Raw genomic sequence first — 25,070 nt, forward strand, 5'->3', positions numbered from 1 at the left:
GACCGCCTGATAACATATTGGGGGCAGAAGACAGAGGAGAAAGTGCATGAGTGGAGGTGAAGTAAAGGAGGCAACTCTCTGGGGAAAGAAGGCTTTGAGGGGAGGAGAGCCACCGGCCGGAGCTGGAAGACTTGGGGCTGAGGGCACTTCCTTTGTTAACTGGAGAGACAAGCACGTGCAAAGGCTCATGGGACCGAGCCAAGTTCCCATGGGACTGAGCCAAGGCCAGGGAGAGGGCTGAAGCAGCCACAGCTGTGTAGGGGCCATGTCTCCTCCTTCCCTGTCCTGCTGCAGCCCTGAGTGCAGCTCCCAGGAGAGGTGGCACCAGAAAGAATGGGAACTTGGCCTCGATTGGGTGGTGAGTAGAGTGGAGGGTGGGGCATTCTGGAAACAGCCTTCTCCTCCTTTCCTGAACTTACCTCTAAGAATTATGCAGGCAAGTTTCTCTCTCTCTCTCTCTCTCTCACACACACACAGGAGATTGGGGAGGGGTCCTCTATGGGGAAAGGCCCACAGATACCGACATTTGGAGGCCCCCTGATGACCTGATAGTGAGGTTTGCACTCACTGCAGGAACACCCCTCTCAAGTGTGAACATTTGACTGAACAGCACTGTCGTGTGTGGAACTCAAGTCCACCTCCGTGTGGAGGTGGCCCACAAGCCATATGTGGAAATCTGTGTGGGAGGAGAAGCAGAAAGCCTTGCGTGCTGGGAGCCACCCCTGCGGCCTCACCACGCCCCCATGGACAGCTAGCTGAGCTGTGGGGGCCTGGGGATGCCTGGCCATTGGCCAGAAGGTTCCACCTGGGCCTAGCTGCCTCATGCAATTCACAGTATTCCTTCCAGATGTCAAGCACCTGCTGAGAGGTAGGAATATCCTGTGCCATTTTACAGAGAAGAAACTGAGGCCTGAAGAAGTTGAGTAAAATGTCCAAAGCCACATTCAACCCAAGCAGTGTGGCTGCAGGGCCCAGGATTAAAATTCTGCCTCCCTGCCCTGGGTTACACACAGCTGAGGCTGGGATGCCTCTGATTCTTGGCCCAGCCCTGTCCAAGACCACAAAGTCCGCTTTACTCTGCCCCTAAATGCAAGTTATAATGCTGCCCAGCTGGCCAGCCCAAGCCTGAGCTGGGGCAGCAGTAGTCCAGGGCAATTCTATTTTTAGGTGAGACAGGGCTTCGAAAACAGTACAGAAACAAAACAAAATAAAAAAAACAGCTTGGAAATAAACTGTCGGCTGGGGCTGGCTCTATTTTTAGGTGAGAGAGGGCTTTGAAAACAGTAAAGAAACAAAACAAAACAAAAACAAAAAAATAGCTGGGAAATAAACTGCCGGCGGGCTCCCAAGCAGTGAGAAGCTGTGCGTGATGCCCCCTGGTGGTGGTGATCGGGAATTGCACCCGCAGTCCAGGTGCTGTCTCCCCAGGACTTAATTTTCAGACAAGGGCAGAGAATGCCTCCTTCCTTTTCTGACAAAACTTGTGACTGTGCTCCTTTGCTCTTGGGGTCAGCAGACTGTGAAGCAAGTGACAAGACCTCTGTCCCGTGGGGGCCTGGTCACAGAGTTGACCACCCTCCCCTAGGAGAGTCTTGGCACTCATTGCCGCCAGAGCTAGCGAATGGGCCCCTCCAGGGCGTGTAGAAAGAAACATGGGGTCAGCTTTCCTGTTAGTGTCCCCACGACCACTGGGCCTTTGACTTCCTCATCCTCTGATCAGCCGCAACCCGAGCCTTTGCAAGTGTGAACTACCACAGCAGCTTTGAGGTGTTTTTCTGTTTTGAATATGTGATACACAGAGACCATTTTTAAAAGAAGGTATTTTTAAAAAGGTTTTGGAAAAGAGTCTCCATCCCACCTCCAGCCACCCAGTTTCTCTCCCCAGAAGCATGACTACTAGCAGTTTTTTGTCCTTTCACACATGTTCTTATCTAAGGCATATTTGCATTCGTATGTGTTTTATACCAATGGCAGCATTGAAATGCCCACCTCTCCGTTGTTACTCCGTATCTCTAGGGGATGGGTCCATCTTAGGCGCACGGACGTGCCGCACTCATTCTAGTGACCATGCTGTGCACATTCCACTAACGATGGGTGGCTAGGCCATCCCTGGCTTTTGCTGTTGCAAGCAGAGCTCCAACGAAAGCCTGTGTCTGTGAGGGGGTCATGTCCCTGGAATTGAAGTTAGTGAGTCCACAGGAGTCAGGAAGGTGCATTTTCAGTGTTGGTAGATGGGTCCAAATGGCCCTCGAAGGAGGCAATCCCTCACCCCCCACCAAGGAGTGAGGCCCCTGTTTTCCCATGCCTTTGTGAGATACGTGGAAAGTGACATCTTGTAATTTTAATTTGCTTTTCTCTTATTCCAAAGGTTTTGAAATGCATGTTTAGGGGCTGGTCACCAGGCAGAAACTAGTTGCATTTCCCACAGGAAACCTCAAATCACTAGTCTGGGCAGAGGGATGGAGAGAAGCTGGGACAAGCCCTTCACGCCTTCAGGAACAGAGAGTCTCTGCTCTGCTTGTCCACCAGGGCACCTGAAAGCCGCCCAAACTTAGTGGCCTGTGAAAGAATAACAACCATTTTATTGTCTCCCACGGTTCTGTGGGTGACTGGGCTCAGCTGCGTAGGTCTCCTGCTGGTGTTGCTTGCAGCCTCCGTGTAGTTGAAGGCAGACAGTGCTGGGGACACATCGCCTGGTGGCTTGGCTTGGATGGTGAGATGGCAGGCCTCACCGTTTTCCCCTCTAGTCTCAGGGCTGACCCCGCTCCATGGGCCTCTCCACGTGGCCTCTCCATGTGAACTCTCCAGCTGAACTTCTCATTTGGTGGCTCAGGGCTCTCAGGGGAGCAAAAGCAGAGGCTGCCAGGCCTTCTGAGGACATGGGCCAGGACTGGCACAGTGTCACCTCCACCTCATTCTACTGGTTGTGGTGAGGCCCAACCCAGCCTGGATTTGAAGGGCAGGAAATGGGGAAGTGGTTCTTTGGGGCCATCTCTGAACACTCACTGCCACAGTCTAAGAGCTGGTCTGGATGCTAGAAATCATGCTGAAAACATTTGAAATATCCAAATGTTTACTTTAGTCTGTCTCCTTGAATAGACACGACAGTTCATTTGTACTTCGCAACAAGCTGGTAGCTAGGCATCCCGTCTCTGGTGTGAAGACTGCTGGCCTCTCCCTGTTGATCTAGCCAAGGCGATGTTTTCATTTTATTCCAGAGGCAAGTACGAGGTGAAGAGATGGAGAAACCTGGGAGTAGGGAAACGTGGATGTCACTTTGCTCTGCACTATGGGGATCCTCTCACCTCTTAGGGTCTCAGTCTCCAGATCTGTAGCACCAGCATTCCGTGTGCTCCCTGGGGGGGGGGGTTGCTTCCCCCTCCCCATGGCCCTCGGAGCTCTGGGCGTGGGGCATGAAGGTCAGCTCTGCAGGCCTGGGGGTGGTGATATCAGCCCACCCAGAGCTCCTGTCCTCCCCATGAAACCTCAGGGTGACACCTGCCAATTCTGTCACTTTATCAAACTCCTGACCCTAGGAAGCTTGTGTAAGGAAGAAGGGCAGTGCCCACCCTCGCTGCCTCTGTGTGGCAGGCCCAGAGCACTGGCCGGGAGTACGTCAGACCAGTTCCCAGGTGCAGCTCTGTGACTGGGAACGTGGGACTTTGACACTTGGCTTTGTCATCTGTAAAATGCAGTGTAAAATGGTGTAGCCCCTGTGGAAAACAGTCTGGCAGTTCCTCAGAAAGTTAAACATAGGGTTAACTTATGACTCAGTAATTCTACTCCTAGGTATATATACATCACACAAGAACTTGTACACAAATGTCCATAGCAGCATTGTTCATAATAGCAAAAGGTGGAAACAACCCAAATGTCCATCGATAGATGAATGGATAAACAAATGAAGTATATTTACAATGAAGTATTATCTGACCGTAAAAAGGAGTGAAGTCCTGACCCATGCTGCATGGATGAGCCTTGAAGACATGCTAAGTAAAAGAAGCCAGACTCCCAAGGTCACCTGTAATCTGATTGCATTCATATGAAATGTCCAGAATAGGCAAATCCACAGAGACAGAGAGTAGAGTAGTCATTGCCAGGGCCTGGGGCGGGGGGTGGCGAGTGACTGCTAGTGGGTATCCAGGGGATGGAAATGCCTCAAATCAGGTAGTGGTGGTGGCCGCACAACCTCATGAAAGTAATAAAAGCCACTGAGTTGTATACTTTTAAATGGTGAATTGATGGCATATGGATTATGTCCATTTTTTAAAGGAGGTGATCAGTCCTCCTTCCTAGGAGCAGGAGAATTAAAGGACACACTATAGGAAGCGCCTGCACACAGAAAGGGCTCAGTAGGTGATCCACGGCACGAGTATATTACATACACATGCACGTGGGTTCCTCTGTTCTTCTACCCCGGGGCCTAAGGGAAAACTCCAGGACCCAGGAAAAGCTTGGAATGGGGAGAAGTTTCCAGGGGAGGGCTTTGGCCCTGGGCTGAGTCTTCTGCCGGCACCCAAACCAGAGGCTCGAGGCCCCGAGATGTACAGTGACTGGGGCCCCATTTCCCAAGGCCCTCCTGGTTTACACCTGCTGTCCCAGACTCATTAGCGGCCACACCTGACTCACTGTCAAAGTGTGCGCTCCCTCAGGAAGGCTTCTCCCTGGGGGAAGGCCCAGGTCAGGACAGACGGACACACCCACCCTGGACTATTGTCCATTCATTTGTCCACCCACCTTTGGCACTGTCCCCTTCTACATCCCCAGAGCAAGCAGAGACAGCAAAGAGGACCAGCTTGAGAAGTGTCCCGCTCTGAGGTCCTGGAAAAACTTGCTACCAGCCTCAGATAGCGGGACCTGGTTTCCTCCAGGGTGCAGAAAGCATGCCAGCCAGGCCTCAGGATGAGGAAGGGACCAGCTTCTCCTGGAGTCAGGCCCACAGCAAGCGGCAGCTGGGGCTCGGCCCTCTAGGAGGGTGGGGGGACGGCCATGCAGCTTGGTGGGGCCTAAGGAGGGGACACAAAGGCTATAGGGCAGCGGGCTGCTGGACTAAAGGGTGGGAGCACTTCAGAGAAGGGTCCTGGGCAGCGATGGGCCCCTCCTGAACTCAGGGCCTCACTGCTGTCTTGTAGCCCCTCCAGGGCTGAAGCTGAGCGCTGATCAGCTGGCCCTGGTCTACAGTACGCTGGGGCTGTGTCTTGGCACCGTCATCTGCTGCTTTCTCCTGGCCGTGGCCTGCTTCCTCAAGAGGAGAGGGGACCAGTTCTCCTGCCAGCTCCCCCCAGGGCCATGTCAGACCCGGGCCAAGTCCTCCAAGGGTGAGCATGAAACAGGGGTCCTCACCCTCCCACTACTTGTGGGACAAGCCGCCAGCCTTCCCTCTGTCGCCGCACTGCCGCTGCTTCTAAATGGAGAGCTGCTTCCTGGGAGAGGCTGGAGGCAAATCCCTGCAGTCTTTTTCCATGTTGGTGAGACGAGGTTCAAACATAAGAAGAGATGGGGCACCTGAGTAAGGGCAGGTGTAGGGTAACTGGAGTGTGCCGGGCTAAAATCGGAGGCGGTCTCTCCGGGTTTGGGGGGGCACAGGACGAGTGTCAGCCAAGGTGTGACAGCCTGCTCCTGCACAGGTTCCCCCAGGCGGAAGGGGAGCTGGCACGGGCAGCAGGCTGGGTGGAGGAGGGCACGGCAGGGTGCAGAGAGGTTTACGTCTGCGAGAAGCACCTCATTCTCCCGACAGTCCACAACCCAGCTGGCGGTTCCTGGGTGCAGGGCGGAGGAGGAGGGTCGGGACCAAGGCCAGCGCCCTCTCCCCTTTCCGTGCAGATCACTGGATGGAAGCTGGGAGCGCGGCGGACGTGGCGGACGGGCCGCCGGAGCCAGTGGAGACCTGCAGCTTCTGCTTCCCCGAGTGCAGGGTGCCCACCCAGGAGAGCACGGGCGCGCCGGGGACCCCCGGCCCTGCGTGCGCTGGGAGGTGGGGGTGCCCCGACCCGACGGTAGCCGGACAGCTCTGCGCGGTCCACCCAGACAGCAGCCTTGAGATCGTGTGCGCATCTGCCCAGGAGGGGGGCCCGGCCACATGAAACGGGTGGGGGTGGGGGGTGCGGGGGCAGGGAATGGGGGGGAGAAGACCTGGGGGAGGGAGAGAGGTGCCAGGGCAGCAGGCCAGCACTGCCCTTATCCCAGGTCTGGGTCATCATCACCTAAACATCAGAATAAAGTCGTCTGCATTTGCGGGACTCAGTCCCCAAGAGCCCTTCTATGGAAATAAAACCTTCCGTGGTTGTCTGCTCCTTTCTGTCACTGGTTTGGATCACGTGATGATTCTGGATAGTTCCACTGTCACGCTGCCTCCCTCGGCTGAAGGCTCCAACACAGCAGCCGCAGCCCCCTGGTTTCCCAGGACTTACATGCTGACTGTCCAGCAGGCTTGGGAGAGAGCTTGTTGACCTGTGGTGTCAGAAGCAGGGGTCCCCACTGGGACTGCCAAGAGGGAAAGCTAAAGCATGGCCCGTAGAAGTGCGTGCGTGTGGCCACACCTGAACTAGAGCTGGGCTTCCTTACATTTCATCTAGGAAGTAATTCCTCACCATGCCTCCTCAGGGAGGGCACAAAGCACATTGTGTGTGTGTGTGCGTGTGCGTGTGGAGTGGGCAGGAGGGGGCAGGCAGGCTGAGCCCAGGGATGTTCTTATTTGCACCCCTTTGGTCCCATCTAGCCACCAACCTGCACTAGCAGTTGCACAGTATTTTTCTTTCCCTTAATTCTCCTTTTCTTCTATTCCTATTTTAAATACCTCATGCTGAATTTTATGGACTCTGAGTGACAACACTAAGCAATTCAGTTTTAGATGTTACCTATACTGTACATTTTTATTAGCATTGAGATTTATTTTTAAATAGCATTTAAACCTTAAAATGCATGGTTCTTAGAAGCGTTGTTGCAGTAAGGTAAACACATGGTTATGTAAATTAAAATGATTCTTCCCATGCTATCCAATTACCTAGCGCACACCTACAGGCACAGAGGTTCACATACCGTATTTCCCTGAAAATGAGACCAAGTCTTTTACGTGTTTCCCCGAAAATAAGACTGAGTCTTATACCATATTTCCCTGAAAATAAGACCGGGTTGTATATTAATTTTTGCTCCAAAAGACGCATTAGGGCTTCTTTTCAGGGGATGTCTTATTTTTTCATGTACAACAATCTACATTTATTCAGATACAGTCATGTCATCTTCTTCTGGAACATCGTCATAACGTACTAAATGCATCCGTCTGGCTGACAATCTTAACTGGGGCTTATTTTCGGGGAAACACGGTACACACTGGGCGGTACAGACAGGAAGCCTGAGGATGCTCTGACCACAATCCACGGCTGCCAGGCTGTACCTGCTTCCTGGGGCTGCTGTAAGAAAGTACCACGACCTGTGTGGTTTAAACAACAGAATCTTCGCGTCTCACAGTTCTGGAGGTGAGCTATCTGAAACCAAGGTGAGGGCAGGACTAGTTCCCTGAGGGACTGAGGGAAGGACCCGTTCTGACCGTGTCCTCGGCCTGTCTTCTCCCAGTGCCTCTGCGCCCAGCTGATTTTTTTATAAGGACACCAGTCATACTGGATGAGGCCCCAGCCTAATGACCTCATTTTAACCTGATCACCTCTGTAAAGACTCTCTAAATAAGGTCACATTCTGAGGTGCTGGGGTTCGGACTTCATGTGAATGTTGGGGGACACAGTTCAGCCCCTAACACAGGCTGTCCCGAACCCACCCCTGCTTCATCTGTCTGCGGGTAAGCTGGATTCTAAGTGCCTGCCCAAGCAAGACGTGTGTCTGAGCCGCTCACCGTCAGCCTAACAGGCCAATGGGGACGTGTTGGCTGTAGTTTCCCACCGCCATGCCTAGTGCAAGAAGCTTCTGGTCTTACTGCAGGACTGGCACTAAAACCCCGTAACCACAGACAGCAGCTAGGCGCTGACAACATAATAGCACATTTAGGTACTGCCACAGTGCCCCTTGAATGCTAAGGCTTGTCTCAAAGGCGTGCAGTCTTCCATTCCTCTGTAGCGTTCAAATTCTGCTCACTGGACGCCAGGGGCTGAGCTGGGTGTTTCTGGCAGTGTGGGAGGGGTCGGGGACCGACTCCCCAACTCCAACTTCCGTCAGATAAAAGTAATCTGGGTTTTTGTCAGTCTTTCAATTGCTCTTTTATGTTTTTCTGTTTAAAACAGGGATCCCTTGCTAGAAAGACTATCTGAGACTCTAAATACTGTCCACTTCATCTATGCTCTGTCTCTTGGTTCTCTCTCCTAAATATATTGATTTCTGCCACTCACAGCCTCTTGAGGCTGAGCTCCCGTCACGTCTCACTTGGGTGACTGCACCAGCCCCCGGCAGCCTCCCTGTTGCCACCCTGTCCCCTAGCCCAGGGCTCAGCAGGCTGTTCTGAAAAGAACCAGATAGGAAGTGTCTTGGTCTCTGGTGACCACACAGTGCCTGTGGCGATGGCCACACACCTCGAGTCGGCTGTGGCGCACCAGCCTTTGATGACAAGTACACAAGCAGGACAACCGTGCTCTGGCCAAACGGCTTAGGAAAACCGGTGGCAGGCCGAATGTGGACCATGGGCCGTAGCTTGCCAAACCACCCTGCTTCATGGCAACACTGATCTTGTTTTTCCGAGCTTCGTTGAGACAAAATTGACATACAACATTGTGTCAGGTTACGCTGCTGATTTGGATACATTTCTGAGGGACATGATCACCGCCAGGCCAGTAACTACCACCTCCGTCCTCTCACATGATTACCGTCTTGTGGTGAGAACATTCAAGATCTAGTCACTTAGCAACTTTCAAGTATATACTACAGTATAAACAGCTATCATCACCATGCTGTACGTTACATCCCCAGAATTTGTTAATCTTCTAAAGGAGTTTCTACTCTTTGACCAACATCTCCCCATTCCCCCCACCCCCACCCCCAGTCCCTGGAACCACCACTGTACTCTTGTTTCTCCTAAAACTTACCTTTTATTTATGCCTCTTTCAAGTTTTTAATGGTTATTTATAATATACATCTTTAATCGCAGTCAACCCTCAAATAACATAACATTTCACAGAGTATAATAAACTTACAATATATTCCCAATTCCCCCCATCTTTTGTGCCACTGTTATACATTTCACTTTTCACATTCTATAAACTCACAATATATTGCTACTATTTTTGCTTCAGAAATTCAATACCTTTTAGAGTGATTTAAAGTAAGAAAAAATAACGTCTTTTATATTTATCTTCATTTCTGGAAATCCTCATTTTTTTTGTGTAGATCCAAGTCTCTGTCTGGTATAATATTGCTTCCACCTGTTTTTGTGGGGTTTTTTTGTTTGTTTGTTTTTAACATCTCTTATAGTGCAAGTCTGCAGGATCTGAATTCCCAGTTTGTATTTGAAAAGTCTTTCATTTTTGAAAGATTTTTTTCTGGGTATAGACTTTGGGGTTGCCAGTTTTTTCCCTTTCAGCATTTTAAATGGCTTGTGTAATTTCTGACAACACATCTGCTATAATTCCTATCTTTGTTCCTCTATAACCTGTGCCTTCAAAATTTTCTCTTTATCTTTTTAGCAGTTTGAATATGTTGTGTCTAGGAGTTTTTATTTTGGTTAGGTTTGTGATTTATCTGTTTGTTTTTAATATTTTATTAGTTTCAGGTGCACAAAACAATGTAATAGACATTTATCATTTATATCCCTCACACAGTGATAACCCCCCTCCCCCCAATCTACTACCCCTCTGACATTGCACACAGCCATTACATTTCCACTGTCTCTATTCCTATTGCTGCACTCCACTTCTTGTAACTATTATATATATATAAAAATTGTAGTTGATATTCATTATTGTTCAGCTTCAGTTTCAGGTGTACAGTGCAGTGATCAGACATCTACATCATCCCTGAGGTGGTCTCCTTAATGAGACAAGTGTCCATCGGGTACCCTACAAAATCTTTTACAACATTATTGATTACATTGCCCAAATTAACTTTCGTGACCCCGTGGCAAACTTGTGGTTACTGACTGTGCTTTCTAATCCCCCCACCTTCCCCCTTATCCCCACCCTCCTCCCATCTAGCAACCCTCAGTTTTTCCTCTATGTCTCTGAGACTGTTTCTGATCATTCATTTATTCTTTTCTTTAGATTCCACATGTAAGTGAGATCATATGGTATTTGTCTTTCTCTGTCTGACTTATTTCACTTAACGTAATGTTCTCTAGGTCCATCCATATCATTGCAAATGGTTAAGATTTCCTTCTTCTTTATGGCTGCGTAATACTCCATTGTATAAATGTACCCAGTTTCTTAATCCAGTCGTCTACCGATGGGCATTTTGGTTGTTTCCATGTCTGGGCTATTGTGTATAGTGCTGCAATAAACATTGGGGTGCATAAATTTTTTTGAATTAGTGTTTTGGATTTCTCCAGATAGATACCTAGGAGTGGAATTCCTGGGTCATAAGGTAGTTCCATTTTCAGATTTTTGAGATACCTCCATACTGTTTTCCACAGTGGCTGCACCAATCTGCAATCCCACCAACATGTGTTTTGTGATTTATCTTGCTTGGCATTCTTTGAGATTTCTGGATCTGTAGCTTGATGTTTTTCATTATTAAAAGAATATACTGCAAATATAGGGTGATGGAAAGAGAACTGACTCTGGGTGGTGAACACACAATGTGATATATATAGATGATGTAATACAGAATTGCACACCTGAAATCTATGTAACTTTACTAACCATTGTCACCCCAATAAACTTAAAAAAATACACACACACACACACACACACACACAGAGGCCATCTCTTCAAACTGTTTGATATTGTCCCGCAGCTCTGATGCCCTGTTATTTTGGGGATTTTCCCCATTCTTTCTTTTCTTTGTGTTTCAGTTTGGGTAAGTTCCATTGACCTTCAAGTTCACTGCTTCTTTCCTCAGTTGTGTTAGTTCACTGATGGGCCTGTGAAAAGGCATTCTTCATCTGTTATCGTGGGTGTTTCCTCTAGCCTCATGGTTTGACTCTTCCTTACAACTTCCCTCTCTCTGCTGAAGTCCCCCATCTATCCATGCAGTGGTCCACATTTTTCATGACAGCCTTCAACATATTAACCTGAAGTATTTAAAATTTCCTGCCTAATAGTTTCACCATGCGAGTCATCTCTGAAGCTGGCTCTGTTAATAGGTCTCTTGGCAGCGGGTTGTTTTACTTGCTCTTTTGAGTGTCTTGACATTTTTTATTGAATGCCAGATCTGAGTAGAGATTGAAGTAGGAAGTATTTATGCCTGGAAGTGGGCACACCTTTTTCCTGCCAGGCTGTGTGAGGGGTGGAGTCAACTGGGTGGTGAGCAGTGCTTGGTTTGGATTTTGTTGCTGTGATCACCTCAGGGTTCAAATTCCTGGAGTGTGGCCATGTTCTTAGGTGGGGGCTGGGTTCCCAATATTCCTGCTACACCTTCAGCTTGCTGACCTAGGTGGGGAGGCTGGCAGCCTCCATCTCAGCCTCGGACAGGCTCTGTGCTCCTGGGCTGCAGGCGGCTTTTGCAGTGGTCCTTTCCCGGGAGTTGGAGCTGGCTCATGGCTCAGGCCCAGGACAGCTTCCTGCCTTCCACTGCACGGAAGGGTTTTCCTTCCTCCCACCTTCACTGCGTTTCCACCTGTATTCTGAGGCCTACAGGTTTTTGCTGCCCTTTCCCCAGTAGCTTGTGGCTTTCGTTAGGGAAACAGTCTGAGTGGGGTTGTGTGTTCCTCTGCCACCATGGCTGCTCCCCTGCCCCAGGCCTGCATCCCTGGGGGAGGCACCCTTTGGTCTCCCACTCTTTGCCTGATATTTGTTGTTTTTATGAGGGTCCAAGGGAAGTCTGTGAAGAACCTGCTATGGTGTCAACCCCCCCTGTCTGCAGTTTCCAGCTCTACGCTCTCATGCTAACCGACACCCAGCCGTTAGCAATTCTGGGAAGCATCTGCGGAACTGCTCTCATCCCCTCGCATGGCCGCTCAGCCACAGGGCCGGGTGCACATCACCTCTCCTCGGAGGCACGTGCCTTCCTGAGACTTCAGGCTCACTGGCTGCCCTGCACCTTCACCACGCGGATGTATTCAGCAGAAGACATGATTCCGTAGACTACCCAGCTTTTTATTTCTAGGGGAGCAGTGGCCTGTCAAGCTTTCTACTCCTAGCTGGCAGTTGGAAGCCAGAGTGATCTTTTCAAAACATTGATCACATCATGTCTTTTCACTGCTTAAAACCTTCTGGTGTGTTCTTGATACAAAATAATCCAACATCTTACAAGGGAAACGACCAGTGTGGGCTAGACTCCACAGTAGGTTGGCGTGAGCACGCTCTGGCGCCCTCTCAGCCTCAAGTTTCAAGGGCAGACACGCTCGCTGTCCCTTACACCTGGAACGCTCCAGCTCTGATAGCTCACGCTGGGTCTGTCCTCATTCAGGTCGAAGGCGTCCGATTGGACAGCCTCCTCTGACCGCCCTGCGTGCGAAGCCTGGCACCGTGGCTGTGCGCTGGGGCTCCCTTGTCCCTTCGACACAGACTTACCACAATCTGATGCATACTTGTCCCCCACCAGGCTCTACCCTATGAGAACAGGACGTGGGTCTCTCGCCTCCCGGTGTCCAGCGCCGCACCTGCACGCTGTGGGGCTGCCAGATACTGCGGAAGGAACGACTCAGGAGCCTGGCTGATCATTCTCAGTCTCTTCTAGTTTTAACATTGTGCAGAAACTTACTTACATTTAGTCCTCCTCTGCTGGCTACTAACACTTGAATCCACTCATGGCTCACTGGCATGACCAGCAGAAGCAGCACAGAGGAAATAGCTTTACATTCATCCATGGCGGGGTTGGAAAGAGACTTTCCAGACCACCCATGTTAACCTCTCTCTCGTCCCATCTAACAGAATAAATGAGTATTGTCTGACCTGCTTAGCCTTAAGGGTGGGTGTGTGCAGCAGCCATAGTGCAGATGGCATGTACGAAGAGAGTTTGGACATGTCCAAGGAACAGGAAATGACATGAGCGGTGGCTCGCGCTTTCCCCAGACACTGGTTGCATGGCACCAAGCGTTCCTTGTGGCCAGATGACTGAGGATGGTCCTACAAGACCGTGGTGAGGAAATCCTGAGTGGAACTTGGAGGCAGACATCTGCTTACCCACCTTGTCTGGAGCGAGATGGGAGCAAACATGCTGAGCTACATCCATTTATGGGGAGTTGCTAACAGCTTGGCTGGATGGTCAGACTTGGAATACGGCTGGAAGATTCAGTGACAATATCTGGATGGGTACAGATCTCTCAAAATGGGCACAGGCTGTATGCCCATGAGAATCCCCCCCGAGGGTGCTCTTAATGACTGGGAGACAAAAGGCATGCCAAGTGGATGGCCTCAGCTTCCTGCCCCAGCCACCAGGCTTGCTCAGTGGAGTCAAGACAGGCTCAACGTCACAGACGTGCCCTGCCCAAGAATCGCCAGGCTGACGACGGGCAGCGTGCCTAACCGGCTAACAAGAGACCAGTAGCACTGACTCCCTGGAATGGCATTTCCTAGGGGGCCCAGGAAGCCACCTGCTTCTGGGCCTCTTCCATCATGGAGGGGTCAATCTGTCTTCACTGGGATAAACCAATATTCTGGCTATGGATTTGCCGACCGTGTCAGCGCCACCATCCACTAGTTCAACATTCCATGTAGTATCGCTTCTGATCAGGGAACCCAACTCGCAGCAAAGGCCATGCAGCACGGGGCTTGTGTCTATGGAACTGTTCTTCCTGTTACCACCCACCACCCGGAAGCAGCTGCGCTTCCTGAAGACTGTTCTGGTGAAGGGCTGGGGCTCTTCTCTCCTGGGATGACTTATGTTTTTAACCAGAGACCGTTAATGGTGCGCACTCCCCCACAGCCAGGACATACTGGTCCGAAGATCAAGGGGTGGGAGTGAGATGGCACTTTGCAGCATTATTACACTTAATAACCCCATTACACATTTTTCTTATTCCTGTTCTGGAAAACTTGGGCTTTGCTGACGTGAAGGTCTTAGACACCAAAGGGGGTGCTTCCCCTGGGGAAGACAACCCTGGTTCCATTTAATTTGAAAAGACTGCTGCACAAAGGGGCCAGGAGGACGAAGGCCGGAACCCCCAAGAAATGCTCTGGCGTCCCTTGGTGTTGCTATGTAAGAGAAGCAAACGAACTTGCACCAGTGGCATCCAGAAAAGGCCACTTCAGAAATGAAGGTTTGGCTCAACCAGGTGAAGAGCAGCTAAGGTTTTGAGGGCAAGGGAAGTGTGCAAGTGGGAGGAGAAGGCTGTCACAGATGTCAGCTGCAGCCCTGTGGCCAGTTACAGAATCAACTGCCTATCTTCTCGCTCCTTTATCTTAGATGCCGCCTCTCGCCCCTGCCGCCCCTCTGGCTGCTGGTATAGGAAGGGCAGAGACGGCCAGTTTTCAGAATAAAATGTAGCTTTATTATGACATAGGAAAGACTACAAGCCATTAAGGGAGGGCGAAGAGTCAAACAGTTCCTCAAAATGACAGGTAAAAGAGGTGTAAACATCTCGATAATTAATCCACAGCACGATCACTGGAATCTTCTTACAATTTTTGTTTTCAGTTACAGCAAATGAAACAGTCACTTCAAAGGTCAAAAAGGGGGCAGTTACACAAGGGAAGCATACACACCAAGCCGAACCACAAATGCTCGAGTTTATATGGTACAGGGGCCGCTGCGGAAGGTGAGTCCTGGCACGTTCTAGCACCCGACCAGAGAGGGGCCGCATGGGCCCGAGGAGGGCACGGCATGCAGCCCTCAGGCTGCTTACCGGGTTCGGGCCCTGAGCCACCGCTCACTACACTGCTCGGAACCCACTTCTGATATCTGAAGAGCGGAGGGCCACCGTTTCACTGTGAAGCGCTCAAGCGACGGTCAGCATCTGAGAAATACAGGTAATGTTCCGCACACTGGTGGGGGTGGGCTCATTCAGTGACTCCTTGGTGGTCAGACACACTAGGTAGTGATCTGAACACCTACCTAGGGTGTTTGTCAGCAAACAAGAAAACCATTTTCCTGGATCAGGAGCTTAAAAAAAAAGAAATTCCCAAACCTATTATGTACCAATTTGTTCCTAATGAGACAAATTCAAATGAGCACAGCAACAGCAGGGCCTATGGCTGAGCTGGCAGCGCAGGGACTGGGCAAACACCACGGTGGCAGAAACCCCCTCCACACTAGTTCTTTCAGTCGGAGGGGAGTTTCTCAGCAGCAGACAGAGAGAGGTACGTGCTTAGAACGCCAATGCCAAAGGGAATAAAGAGAACTACTTTGGATACAAAAGTTTAAAATAACGTCTACAAAAGATACACATGGCCCCACGGTGTTTCCCGGTCCTCGTGGCAGACTTCTTTGGGAAGCAGGCTGGCCATACCACAGGTAATCTGCCAGAAACTCCAAGGCCATTACAGCTGCTTTGTCCCCACACTGCATTTAGGACACTCCAGGAAAGCCAGGGGGTCACAGGTGGCAAAGCACAGGAAGACACTCCGTGGCTAAGAACTCTGCAGGCCAACTTCAGTCACTCTCCTTTCCATTAGTCTTTCCTTATGAAAGTCAACACCTCTTTCTAGAAGAAATCTTCATAGCAGAAAGACACACACACACACACACACACACACACACACACACACCCTGGGACACATGGGGCCATTTCTGAAAATCTGAGCCCATCTATATTTCTCTGGTAACGCCTGCTGTTTTAAAACCTATGCTCCTTAAATGCAGAAACATAAGAATGAACTGAGCAAATGAGCAAGTGCCTAAAACACCATCACTGCTGCACACTTGAAATTAATATAAAATAATACTGAATGTCAACTGAAGTTGGAAAAAAAAATCAGAACCCCTATCACTGGGATTTTTCCATATATGATGATTCTACAGTATGACTGTTTCTTTGCATAATCTAGCATTTTCCATACTGAGTAGTAACTACTCAACTACCTGCTGTGACTACCCTACCTCCTAACTTAGCTAATGAGCTAGATCTGGTCCACTGCCTGATTTTGTATGGCCTGTCAGCCAGGAATAGTTTACACATTTTTAAATAGTGAAAAAAATTTTCTTTCATGATATGTGAAAATGATATGAAATTCAAATTTCAGTGTCCATTAATCAAGTTGTATCGGAACACGGCCAGGCTCCTTTGGTTACGTATTAGCGCTGGCAAGACCATCTGGCCTACAAAGCCTAAAATATTTACCATCTGGCTCTTGATGAAAAAAGTCTGCTAACCCTGAAATAGATGATTCTACTCTTCTCCAGGAATGAATATTCATCAGTTCAGGCAGACTGGGCACCCAGGACGAGCACAGCTTGTTTCACAACTATACTAAAGCAACTTTCTCTCCCCTGTGTCTCCGGGTTGCAATTTCTCAGAAATGGACAAACCATGTAAGTTTGGGTTTCGATAGCTAGATACATGCAAGATATCTTACAAACAACAATGCATACTGTTCTAGCTCCTCAGTCAGCTCTTCCTACAAGCTCCTCACAGGCACTTTTTCCTGCTACAATTTCAACCACACTGAATGCAAAGCAGAGCACTCAGCAACGTAACACAGTCTCCACTGGAAGCTACTTCAGCTTCAAGCCCAGCGACAGGGACGGCAGGTGGGACAGGAGGCCAAGAAGAAAACAGGAAGGGAAGCAATGAAACCACCGAGAAATGCTTCACGTACTCAAACGATTAACGTCACAGAGACAGTGAGCTGCAGCCTGATTCTCCTTTGCTGGTCTGGCAGCTTTCACCAGGACACGCACGCTTCCGGGGGTGGGCTGGGGTGGGGTGGGGCTGCAGCGGTGCGCACGCAACCAAACAGCACCAAAAGCAAGAGTCACTCTCAAGAATAAAGGAAAAACTACCTAGATTTCAGTACGAACTCAATAATTCATTCACGTTACTATCATTACATTTATGAAATTCACCATTGTGGACAGAGAGGAAAAGGGAGGGGGATGAGAAAATGCCTATTCCTAGAAAACTGAGGGAGAACACCCAGGCTGATATTTCCACATGCAGTTTGATGCTACGTTATCTGCAGAACAGACGTGCTTGGAAACCCCAGTTAGTGTCTTCAGTTCCACAGGCTCTGGGGGTGGGGGCTGGGGGTGGGGGTGGGGGGGTCTTGATATCTGCAGACAAAAGAGAAGCTAAGAGTCCCACACTACACATACTCAATACTTTACCTCACAAAGATACTCGCAAAGTCCTCCTTGCACAGAATCTTTGACCTCTCTACTGCTTTAATGGACCCATAATTGTAAAACAGGCTGGCGCCTTTTAACTGTCATGCAACGGAACTGAAGCACCAGGGCAAGGCTGCTCCATGCTGTGGGGGGTACCCCCACCCCAACTGCTCACATATCTGCTTGAGGAGCAAAGGAGATACACTCATGAAATATCTACTTGGCCCCTTCCATGCAGAATACACCCCTCATGTGATATTTTGATTGTGCAGTTCCTGGAGCCACCTCCCACCGCAGCGCGTGTCCGTTCAGAGCCCGGTCCTGGGCCCAGGCCGCAGAAGAATCTGATGCTTTCGGGGCACTTCTGTGTGGGTGGTGGGCTCACGATGTCGGGGAGGTCGGGGTTCATTCTGTGGGGCTGCCAACTCATGGCCTTCATTTTCCAGACCAGCTGAGGGTAAGGCTACTCATATTCCAGGAACTGTTTGTGGTAGAACAGCAGGTATCTGAGTGGGCAAAGAAGAAGCATGGTTGTGTTCGATGTCACAAGAGGTCAGGCAAAACTGCCGCTCCCTCGCCAGAACCCTGGCACCATAGCCGTCTGCTTTCTTGGTTGGATGGGTGCTTAGTGAGGTAGTGGCAGTGCCCTACCAAACGCCCAAGGCCGAGCCCATCCGCCAGGACAGCGTGAATCCTGCCAGTCCGGCGTCTCCTGCGACTGCCACTGCCTGTGCCGGGGCCCGCTGGTAAGACAGCGAGGTTCGCTGGTAACAGATCCCGGCGAACCCCTCTGCTCTGGCCTCCTCAGCCACAAGGCCGTCCTCCCCAACACAAACTCCTCTCCACACTCTCCCAAGGGGGCTCCCCCACAGCTCAGAATACACCGTCCAGACGCGCCTCACAGACTCATGGCGGGTAGCTCGTCCCTGGGGCTAGGAACCTACTGACTGTCTGAAGACTAAGGATTTGGCAGAATTAAAGGTGGATGATAATGTGCCACAAAAGAAAAAAATGGGAAAGAAAAGAGGAGCCACCAAAGAACGTATGTGTCAGCTCACGACGCAACTGAAACACACCACACCACACCACACCACATTCCCTGGCATCAGGACTGTCCTGCCAGGTGCTATCTCGGCGCTGGCATCCCGTCCAGAATAAGCCGCCTTACTCCCGCCACCGCAAGTGAACCTCCTTGAACGGAACCAAGCGCAGACGCGGCTTTGGATTCCATGTAATCGAATCGGGGAAACAACCTGCACCCCAACATACCCTTCGCTGTCTAGCACGTCCTCAATGCTGGCCTTGGTGATGATGGCGTCATCACACTTGAACCACTGGTCCTTGTGCTGCCGGATGAAGCTGGTGTAGTGGCCGCTCTCCAGGGTCCCTTGGTGGTTAACAACTGCAAACAAGGAGTACCTGGTGTGGGAGGAAAGGAGTGGGGAGAAACACAGCTGGTGACTCCACTTTGCCACTAGCAGTCAGAAGCCTGCGTAGTGAGGCGTAGCTCACTGAGCCCAGGAACCAAAGCTGGTGCACAGAAGGCAGCGAGGAAAGCGCCCGTGAGGTCTCCTCTCAGCTCTCAAGCTCCTTCGCTGGAACCACATTTAGTGGAAGCGGTGAGAGCAACTGGTGTTGGGAGACATCGTAACCATTCTCTCTGCCATATCAATGGTAAGAAGGACGGCAAAAAAAAGAGCACAGGCCTTTCCAATGCCAGTGAAGGCAGATGCCGGGCTGCCGGACCCTCAGTTACACAGACGCCAGGAGAGAGGGGTCAGTCTCCTACAACAGGAGGGAGTGTTTATAATAAAGGTGTGAAAAATCCTTTCCTAACAGAAGGCCTACGTATTCTCAACAGAGATTAGTGGGCAGAAAGCAGGCCAGTGGTCAAAGGAAACGCTCTGCCACTGCCCCTCATAAATGCAGTCGTCTCCCCAGGAATGCAGGCGGGGCCCTCCCTGCAAGTGCCACCAAGAGCCCCAGGCTCCTGACCAGCCTGAGGTGCCCGGGGCACCCCCAGGGCACCACTTACTTGTTATCATTATTGAGACTATCCGCTGGCTGCTGGTACTGCCCATTCATCCTGCTTTCCTTGCTGTGACAAACAAAGGCAAAGCTCAGCATCATTTAAAATAAAGAACCAAACAGACGCACGGCTCGGATGACAACACGGACACTGCTGGGGCCTGTACGCCAGACACAGTCTGGACCTGTGCTGCAGACGCTTCCCAGTTCCTCCAACCATCCTTGTCAGGCAGAGACTCCCCAGCCCCACGCCAAGGTGAGGAAACTGAGGCCCAGGCTGCTGGAACGAGCTGCTCAGAGCACAAGTGCTGCAGTGTGGAGCCAGCCCAGACCTGCCTGGCACACCTCCCAGCAGGGAATGGAACCACCCTGGGTCCTTCCAAGGAAACAGACCTGCCAACACCTTCTTTGGTGGCTTGAAGCCACCAAGTTTGTGGTAATTTGTTACAGTGCCCCCCGGAAACTAACATGTGTCCAATATATTAGCAAGTGTCATGTTTTTGGAGGGGAGGATAAATTTTATGGACTGTACAACTGCAAAATCAACTATGTTTATCTGTATCCCAAAATCAGTTTGATCAGCTAAAATACTGTCTTCTCGCTGTGATCCTATCTTGATGAATATCCAGGTCTGAAAGGTGGTGATAAAGGATTGCTTGGGAAAAGCCAACGCTGAAACAGGACATCTGAGGAAAAACAACTCATTAAACTAAAATGTGTCTTGGGTTAAGGTCAGGTAATAATTCAGTTTAAGCAGGTGCAGTTACATCCATGTTCTGTCAACTGCTCATCAGGGAGCTGGTGCCAATCATAGACCTCACAAAGCCACACCCTCCAGACAACAGACACGGGGACAAACCCTTCCGCACCTGGACGCCATGAAGGGGGTCATGTCCAGCTCCAGGGGGAAGGACACATACGTGGTAATCTTCCGCCGCAGCTTGGCTGAGTGTTCAAATCGCTGCACAAACGGGGGAGAGAAGGCAGAGGAATGAAGCTGCCACGGGCTTCTCTGTGCACACCCCAAAGTGGGTTTTTCATTCCTGTTCTGATCACCTCCTGGCCATGTCTGGAGCTTACAGATTCAATAACACAGTAACAATCCCTAGGAACCTAATTTATGGGGTTCAAGTCAAGTCTTGAAATGATGTCATAAGTGTACAAAAAAGAAAACAAACCCAGCAAAGTACAAGATATAAAAGTAGAGACAAACACCCATAACCTCTGAAAGCAAAAAAACATACTGTCTCTTTCATTAGGTACGAGACATTCCTCTGACTAGATCAGGGGCCACCAAATCCAGTAAGCAGTTAGAAATGTTTTCTTTTTTTTTCTTTTAACATTTTTAAAGGGTCATAAAATAAAACAAACAAGAATATGAAACAGATCATATCGCTGCTAACCCTCCAATATTTACTACCTGACTCTTTTACAAGAAAGAGCTTGCTGACCCCTGGACTAGATCACAATACTAGGCATCTCTGTTTGCTGTTAAATAAAAGAAAAACTGAAGTTTTGAGGGAGGACGGAAGAATTTAGGCAGGAGTAGTGGAACCTTAACAACCTCCACCCCCAGAAGAGCAAGTCCCATCCTGTTTTCATTATGCAGCCATCACTACTTGATCACCACAGCAGACTTCTCGGCAACAGAAGACAGGGAGTTACAGCCTATTTCCCCCTTGTTTCTTTAGCGTTCCTTACAGAGTCACTGCAATTATAAAATGTACTCTGTACACCAAACCCACAGGCTGTACAGCTGTACTAGGAACTAAAAATTGAGTCTGCCGCAGAGTTTTGTTTCCTGGGAGCCTTACTTTGAGATGAAAACAGGCTACAATGGGCAGTTTCTTCATGGTGAGCTGTTTAGTAGACTCCTGGTAGCTATGGCAACCACTGCATTTGATCTTGGCACTGCTTCCCAGGTGCTCCGGTCTGGTAAATCTACAGGCATTTAAAATATATTTTTTTAAGAAAAAAAGATGGGAGAGGTTAAGAGGGAAAAGAGTTACTTCATCACTTTCAATAGATTAATTTCCTTACTGAAAATATACATACAGTTAGGGGTTTTTGTAATTTCACAAAGGAAGAAAACCTAAAACTACTTCCTCTACGTTCTCTCCTAATCACTTAAAAAAATATTTATCTTAAATTTTTTTAAATGCGACGTCTGATGAAATGCTAATAATTTTCTAAGTACTATTAAGACCCAACAAACAAATTTGTCCCAGAAAAATGAAAGTTTACATTCACACAAAACTGTACACAAATGGTTACAGCAGCTTTATTGTAAGAGCCCAAACCTGGAAGCAACGCAGCTGTCCTTCAAGGGGTGAGTGGTGACACCAACTGGTACATGACACCACGGGATACTCGTCAGCAATCAAAAGGAACAGACCATTGATAACCCAACCTGGATGAACCACCAACGGGCTGTGATGAGGGCAGGAAGCCAGTCCCCAAAGGTTACACGTCGTATGATTCATTCCTGAGAGGTGGAATCCATAGAAATGGGGAACAGATCGGGGGCTGCCAGGGGTGAGGCGGCAGGAGCGGAGGGAGGGCTCCTGCCATGATGGAGGGGCCCGCAGCTTGTCTGCACCGATGTCACTGTCCTGGCTGTGACACTGGGTGTCATTTTACAAGAAGTTACCACTGAGGGAACCTGGGTGACGATACACGGGCTCGCCATTGATCACTTCTTACACTGCGTGGGAAGCTACAATCATCTCAAAGTTAAAAAGTTTAATTAAAAAAATGAGACATTTGGGGAAATGGTAACTTTCTAACGATGAAAATAGGTCATGAGATAGAAAGGCTGCACCAGAGAGGTCGGCAAGCATTTCTGGCACAGGGTGGTAGCTACCAAAGATAAAAATCCATGAAACACACGTTTCAATATGGTTTATGCCCAACTTTTAAAGTTTAAAGCTGAAAAACAACCAGAAAATTCGACCTTTTCACAACCGGGTCTGGAAATCCTTGTTTATCCTTTGGAATTTCTGCCATCTCGCCCCGGGAAACACGAGGCCCCCTGCGCAGAGCTGGCCGTGTACTTGCTCACAAGGCGGCCGGGAATGAACTGTGAGAACAGTTACATCTCATGCAGGAGGGAGGGTGCAGCAGGCCTCCTAGCATATTCACGGCAACCTGCAAGAACCAGCCCACACGCGATCGGCAAGGTCCAGAGTGCGGGAAATTCTGTGCACAAATGACCAAGGGAAGAAAGGGGGGGAGCTGAAGCCTGGATTTATAGAGACTTAGGAGGTCATTCAACCAAATGTCATGTGTACACCTACTCTGGATCCTGATTTGAATAAACTGTAAAAAACATTAAAAGAAAAAAACCATCAGGGCAGTTTGACAAGGACTGGATCCTCGACAGCACTGGGAAGAATGTACCCAGGTACCAGTGAAGACTGGGGCACACACCGGCGCTGCCACATTACTCCATCACCCAACTCTCCAATTCAAAACACAGTTCTGTTCCACCCCAAGCGTACTGCTCAGGGGCCAGCGGCCGCGATGGCTTCCCTAAGGTCTCAGCAAGCTTCCTTCCGGTCTGTGGCAGCGGCAGCAGCAGGAACAAGCCCTCAGCTCGGTGTCCCTAGCAGGCAGAGGACTGTGCACAGAGGAAAAACACTTCATTTTAACTGAAGTCCAAGCCAACCGCAGCTAAAATGGGGCCTAGAACTCCTACGTCCCTCAAGCATTCCGAGTTCTGAGCAGGGGACAGAGGGTAGAATGCAGGTGCCTGAGGCAACGAACTTCCAAGCTAAAAGGAACACTTCCCTCAAGGAGCCCGAGGGCCTTCCTCCAGTGAGCAGACGGCAGGGCCCTGAGACCTGCTTCAGGACCGCCTTCCCAACAGGTTCGAGCTTCCTGAAGTCCGTTCTGGGGCTTGACAAGTCAGACTGGGGCTGCCGATATTCTACTTACCCTCGAATTGTGATTCACACGCTTCAGCCAATTATATCTGCATTGCTGACTATTATCAATGAAGCATCTGGTCAATAAGCAGACTACTTCTCATGATGATACACATTTAAAAAAATGTACACCAATGCAGTGCAAAGTGCTCAGCAGTCAAGTCATCTCTGGATGTTTTCTAACCTTTTATTCATCCCGAAGTTCCTGATAATTTGTCATTTTTCTTTCCATGTGCAGTGCCCGCCCCCAAATCACTGTCATCTCAGCCAAACTAACTTCCTGCCACGAAAGCTGCTTCAGTACCCCAAAAACATGCCGAACAAGTCCTACAACGTCAGACACGAAGAGAATTTGACTTCAAATTCATGTAGTTATATATACAGGAACTAGGGGAGGAAAATGGAGCCCAACTCACATACCTTCTCGGGTACCTAGCCACGCCTCCCTGGCCCCGTGCGGGGTTTCCAAGCCAGCGGGAGCAGGGCCCACCTTGCATCCGGGAAGGTGACCACAAGAGCCAGTACTTGCTCCTCCCACCCCAGCAATGCAGGCACCGACCCAGGCTCGGCCAGCTGCACACTCCTTATGGGGACTTTGTCCCTGGAATAACTTTTCTGAAGAAGCAGATGTGGGAAGATTTTTCAGGAGCGGCACGCTGACTGCACCGGGGCAGCCAGGTAGCGGGGGCTGCGTGTTGCTGGGTGTGGGTCCCAGGCCGCCCATGGTCACCACCAACTCGCTGAGCTGGGTTGTGGTAGCTTCCCCGCGGATTCTCTGAGCTACCCGATGTCCCCACCTGCTTGAGTTCACCAGGGCAGCGCCTGCCATTTGCAACCTTGCAACAATTCTGACAAGGTAAAGGCAGGTCCCAATAGCCGGTTAGTGCCGTGGGGACAGTTTGAGGCAGTCTCCTCCTCTGAATGCGTTGTATTTCAGTCCCGATTGAGAAAATACAACACACAAAAATAAAAGAGTTGAAACAGCAATGAGGCAACAAAGCTCGAAGGGTACACCACGGGGCCCATACAAAGAGGTGGGAGCACGGAACCCTGAGGGAGGCAACGCCTCGAGGAGCTTTGCCCTGTTACTAGGGCAGCGTTCTCAGGGCTGCCGAGTCCGTCTCCTCCACAAAGCGCTCCAGGCGCTGCCAACAGTGACAGCGCCCACCAGCCCTGCCGTCCTCACCCTGAGATACCCCAACACCTGGAGGTTCCAGAGCTACAGATCACACGTACCGTATGCTCCCTCCACCAGCTCTGGGATCTACCCTCAATATAACTTGAAAGGGACCCTTTGCTGTTGATAAAAACTAGACACAAACAAACCCCACCTTTTCTCAGCCAGTTCCACCCTGACACAGACAGCTTCCCAAGCATTTTAATGTCCCTCGTTACCTGCTTTGTGGGCAAACATGAAATTTAATTTTGTTGTCAATATTCTCTTGAAAAAACTCTTTTTTTTTTGGTTTTGATTATTTATATGCTTGTCTTCCAAATTAAAAATCTGATACCTCATTTACAACTGGATCTATCAGTGTAACAAAGTAAATTCTTTTTAAAACCTTAAACATGTACTTCTGGGCCTGCTGACTATGCAACAAGGTAAAAATCAAGAAGCGTATCCATCTCCATAAGGAATATTTCCACCAAACAAGGACTTGTCTGCAGCGGCCTTGAATTCATGAAAGTAAAAGAAAATAAAGGTCGTAAAACACTACACTCAAAATACAGTTTAGGAAGGGTTTCCGGCCCCCACCACAACTGTATGTAACAGCTATGTAAATACACTTTATAACAACTGCATCCTAAACCTAATCA

General features: G+C 49.7%; 2 protein-coding genes across 11 annotated transcripts in view; one reads left to right on the forward strand and one right to left on the reverse strand.

Annotated features, from left to right (window-relative positions):
- The window catches only part of TNFRSF13B (TNF receptor superfamily member 13B), a 72,382-nt gene extending 57,101 nt beyond the window's left edge, over window positions 1-15,281 (forward strand). For 9 of the 10 annotated variants that reach the window (XM_074319812.2, XM_074319806.2, XM_074319809.2 and 6 more), the window contains 2 exons: window positions 5,133-5,318; window positions 5,824-15,281. In XM_074319812.2, the coding sequence (XP_074175913.1) occupies window positions 5,133-5,318; window positions 5,824-6,083 (446 nt within the window). In that variant the 3' untranslated portion in view covers window positions 6,084-15,281. The remainder of the gene's footprint in view (window positions 1-5,132; window positions 5,319-5,823) is intronic. The other variant, XR_016022830.1, reaches the window with a different exon arrangement.
- USP22 (ubiquitin specific peptidase 22) overlaps window positions 14,502-25,070 on the reverse strand; it is a 50,211-nt gene continuing 39,642 nt past the window's right edge. The window contains exons 9-13 of the mRNA XM_074320615.2: window positions 21,141-21,267; window positions 20,196-20,287; window positions 19,334-19,396; window positions 18,568-18,717; window positions 14,502-17,804 (exon numbers count right to left, since the gene is read on the reverse strand). Of these exons, the coding sequence (XP_074176716.1) occupies window positions 17,762-17,804; window positions 18,568-18,717; window positions 19,334-19,396; window positions 20,196-20,287; window positions 21,141-21,267 (475 nt within the window). The 3' untranslated portion in view covers window positions 14,502-17,761. The remainder of the gene's footprint in view (window positions 17,805-18,567; window positions 18,718-19,333; window positions 19,397-20,195; window positions 20,288-21,140; window positions 21,268-25,070) is intronic.

Source organism: Rhinolophus sinicus, chromosome 12 (assembly GCF_057876585.1).
Source record: "Rhinolophus sinicus isolate RSI-liver-muscle chromosome 12, RSI-T2T, whole genome shotgun sequence".
Classification (NCBI taxonomy): Eukaryota; Metazoa; Chordata; class Mammalia; order Chiroptera; family Rhinolophidae; genus Rhinolophus; species Rhinolophus sinicus.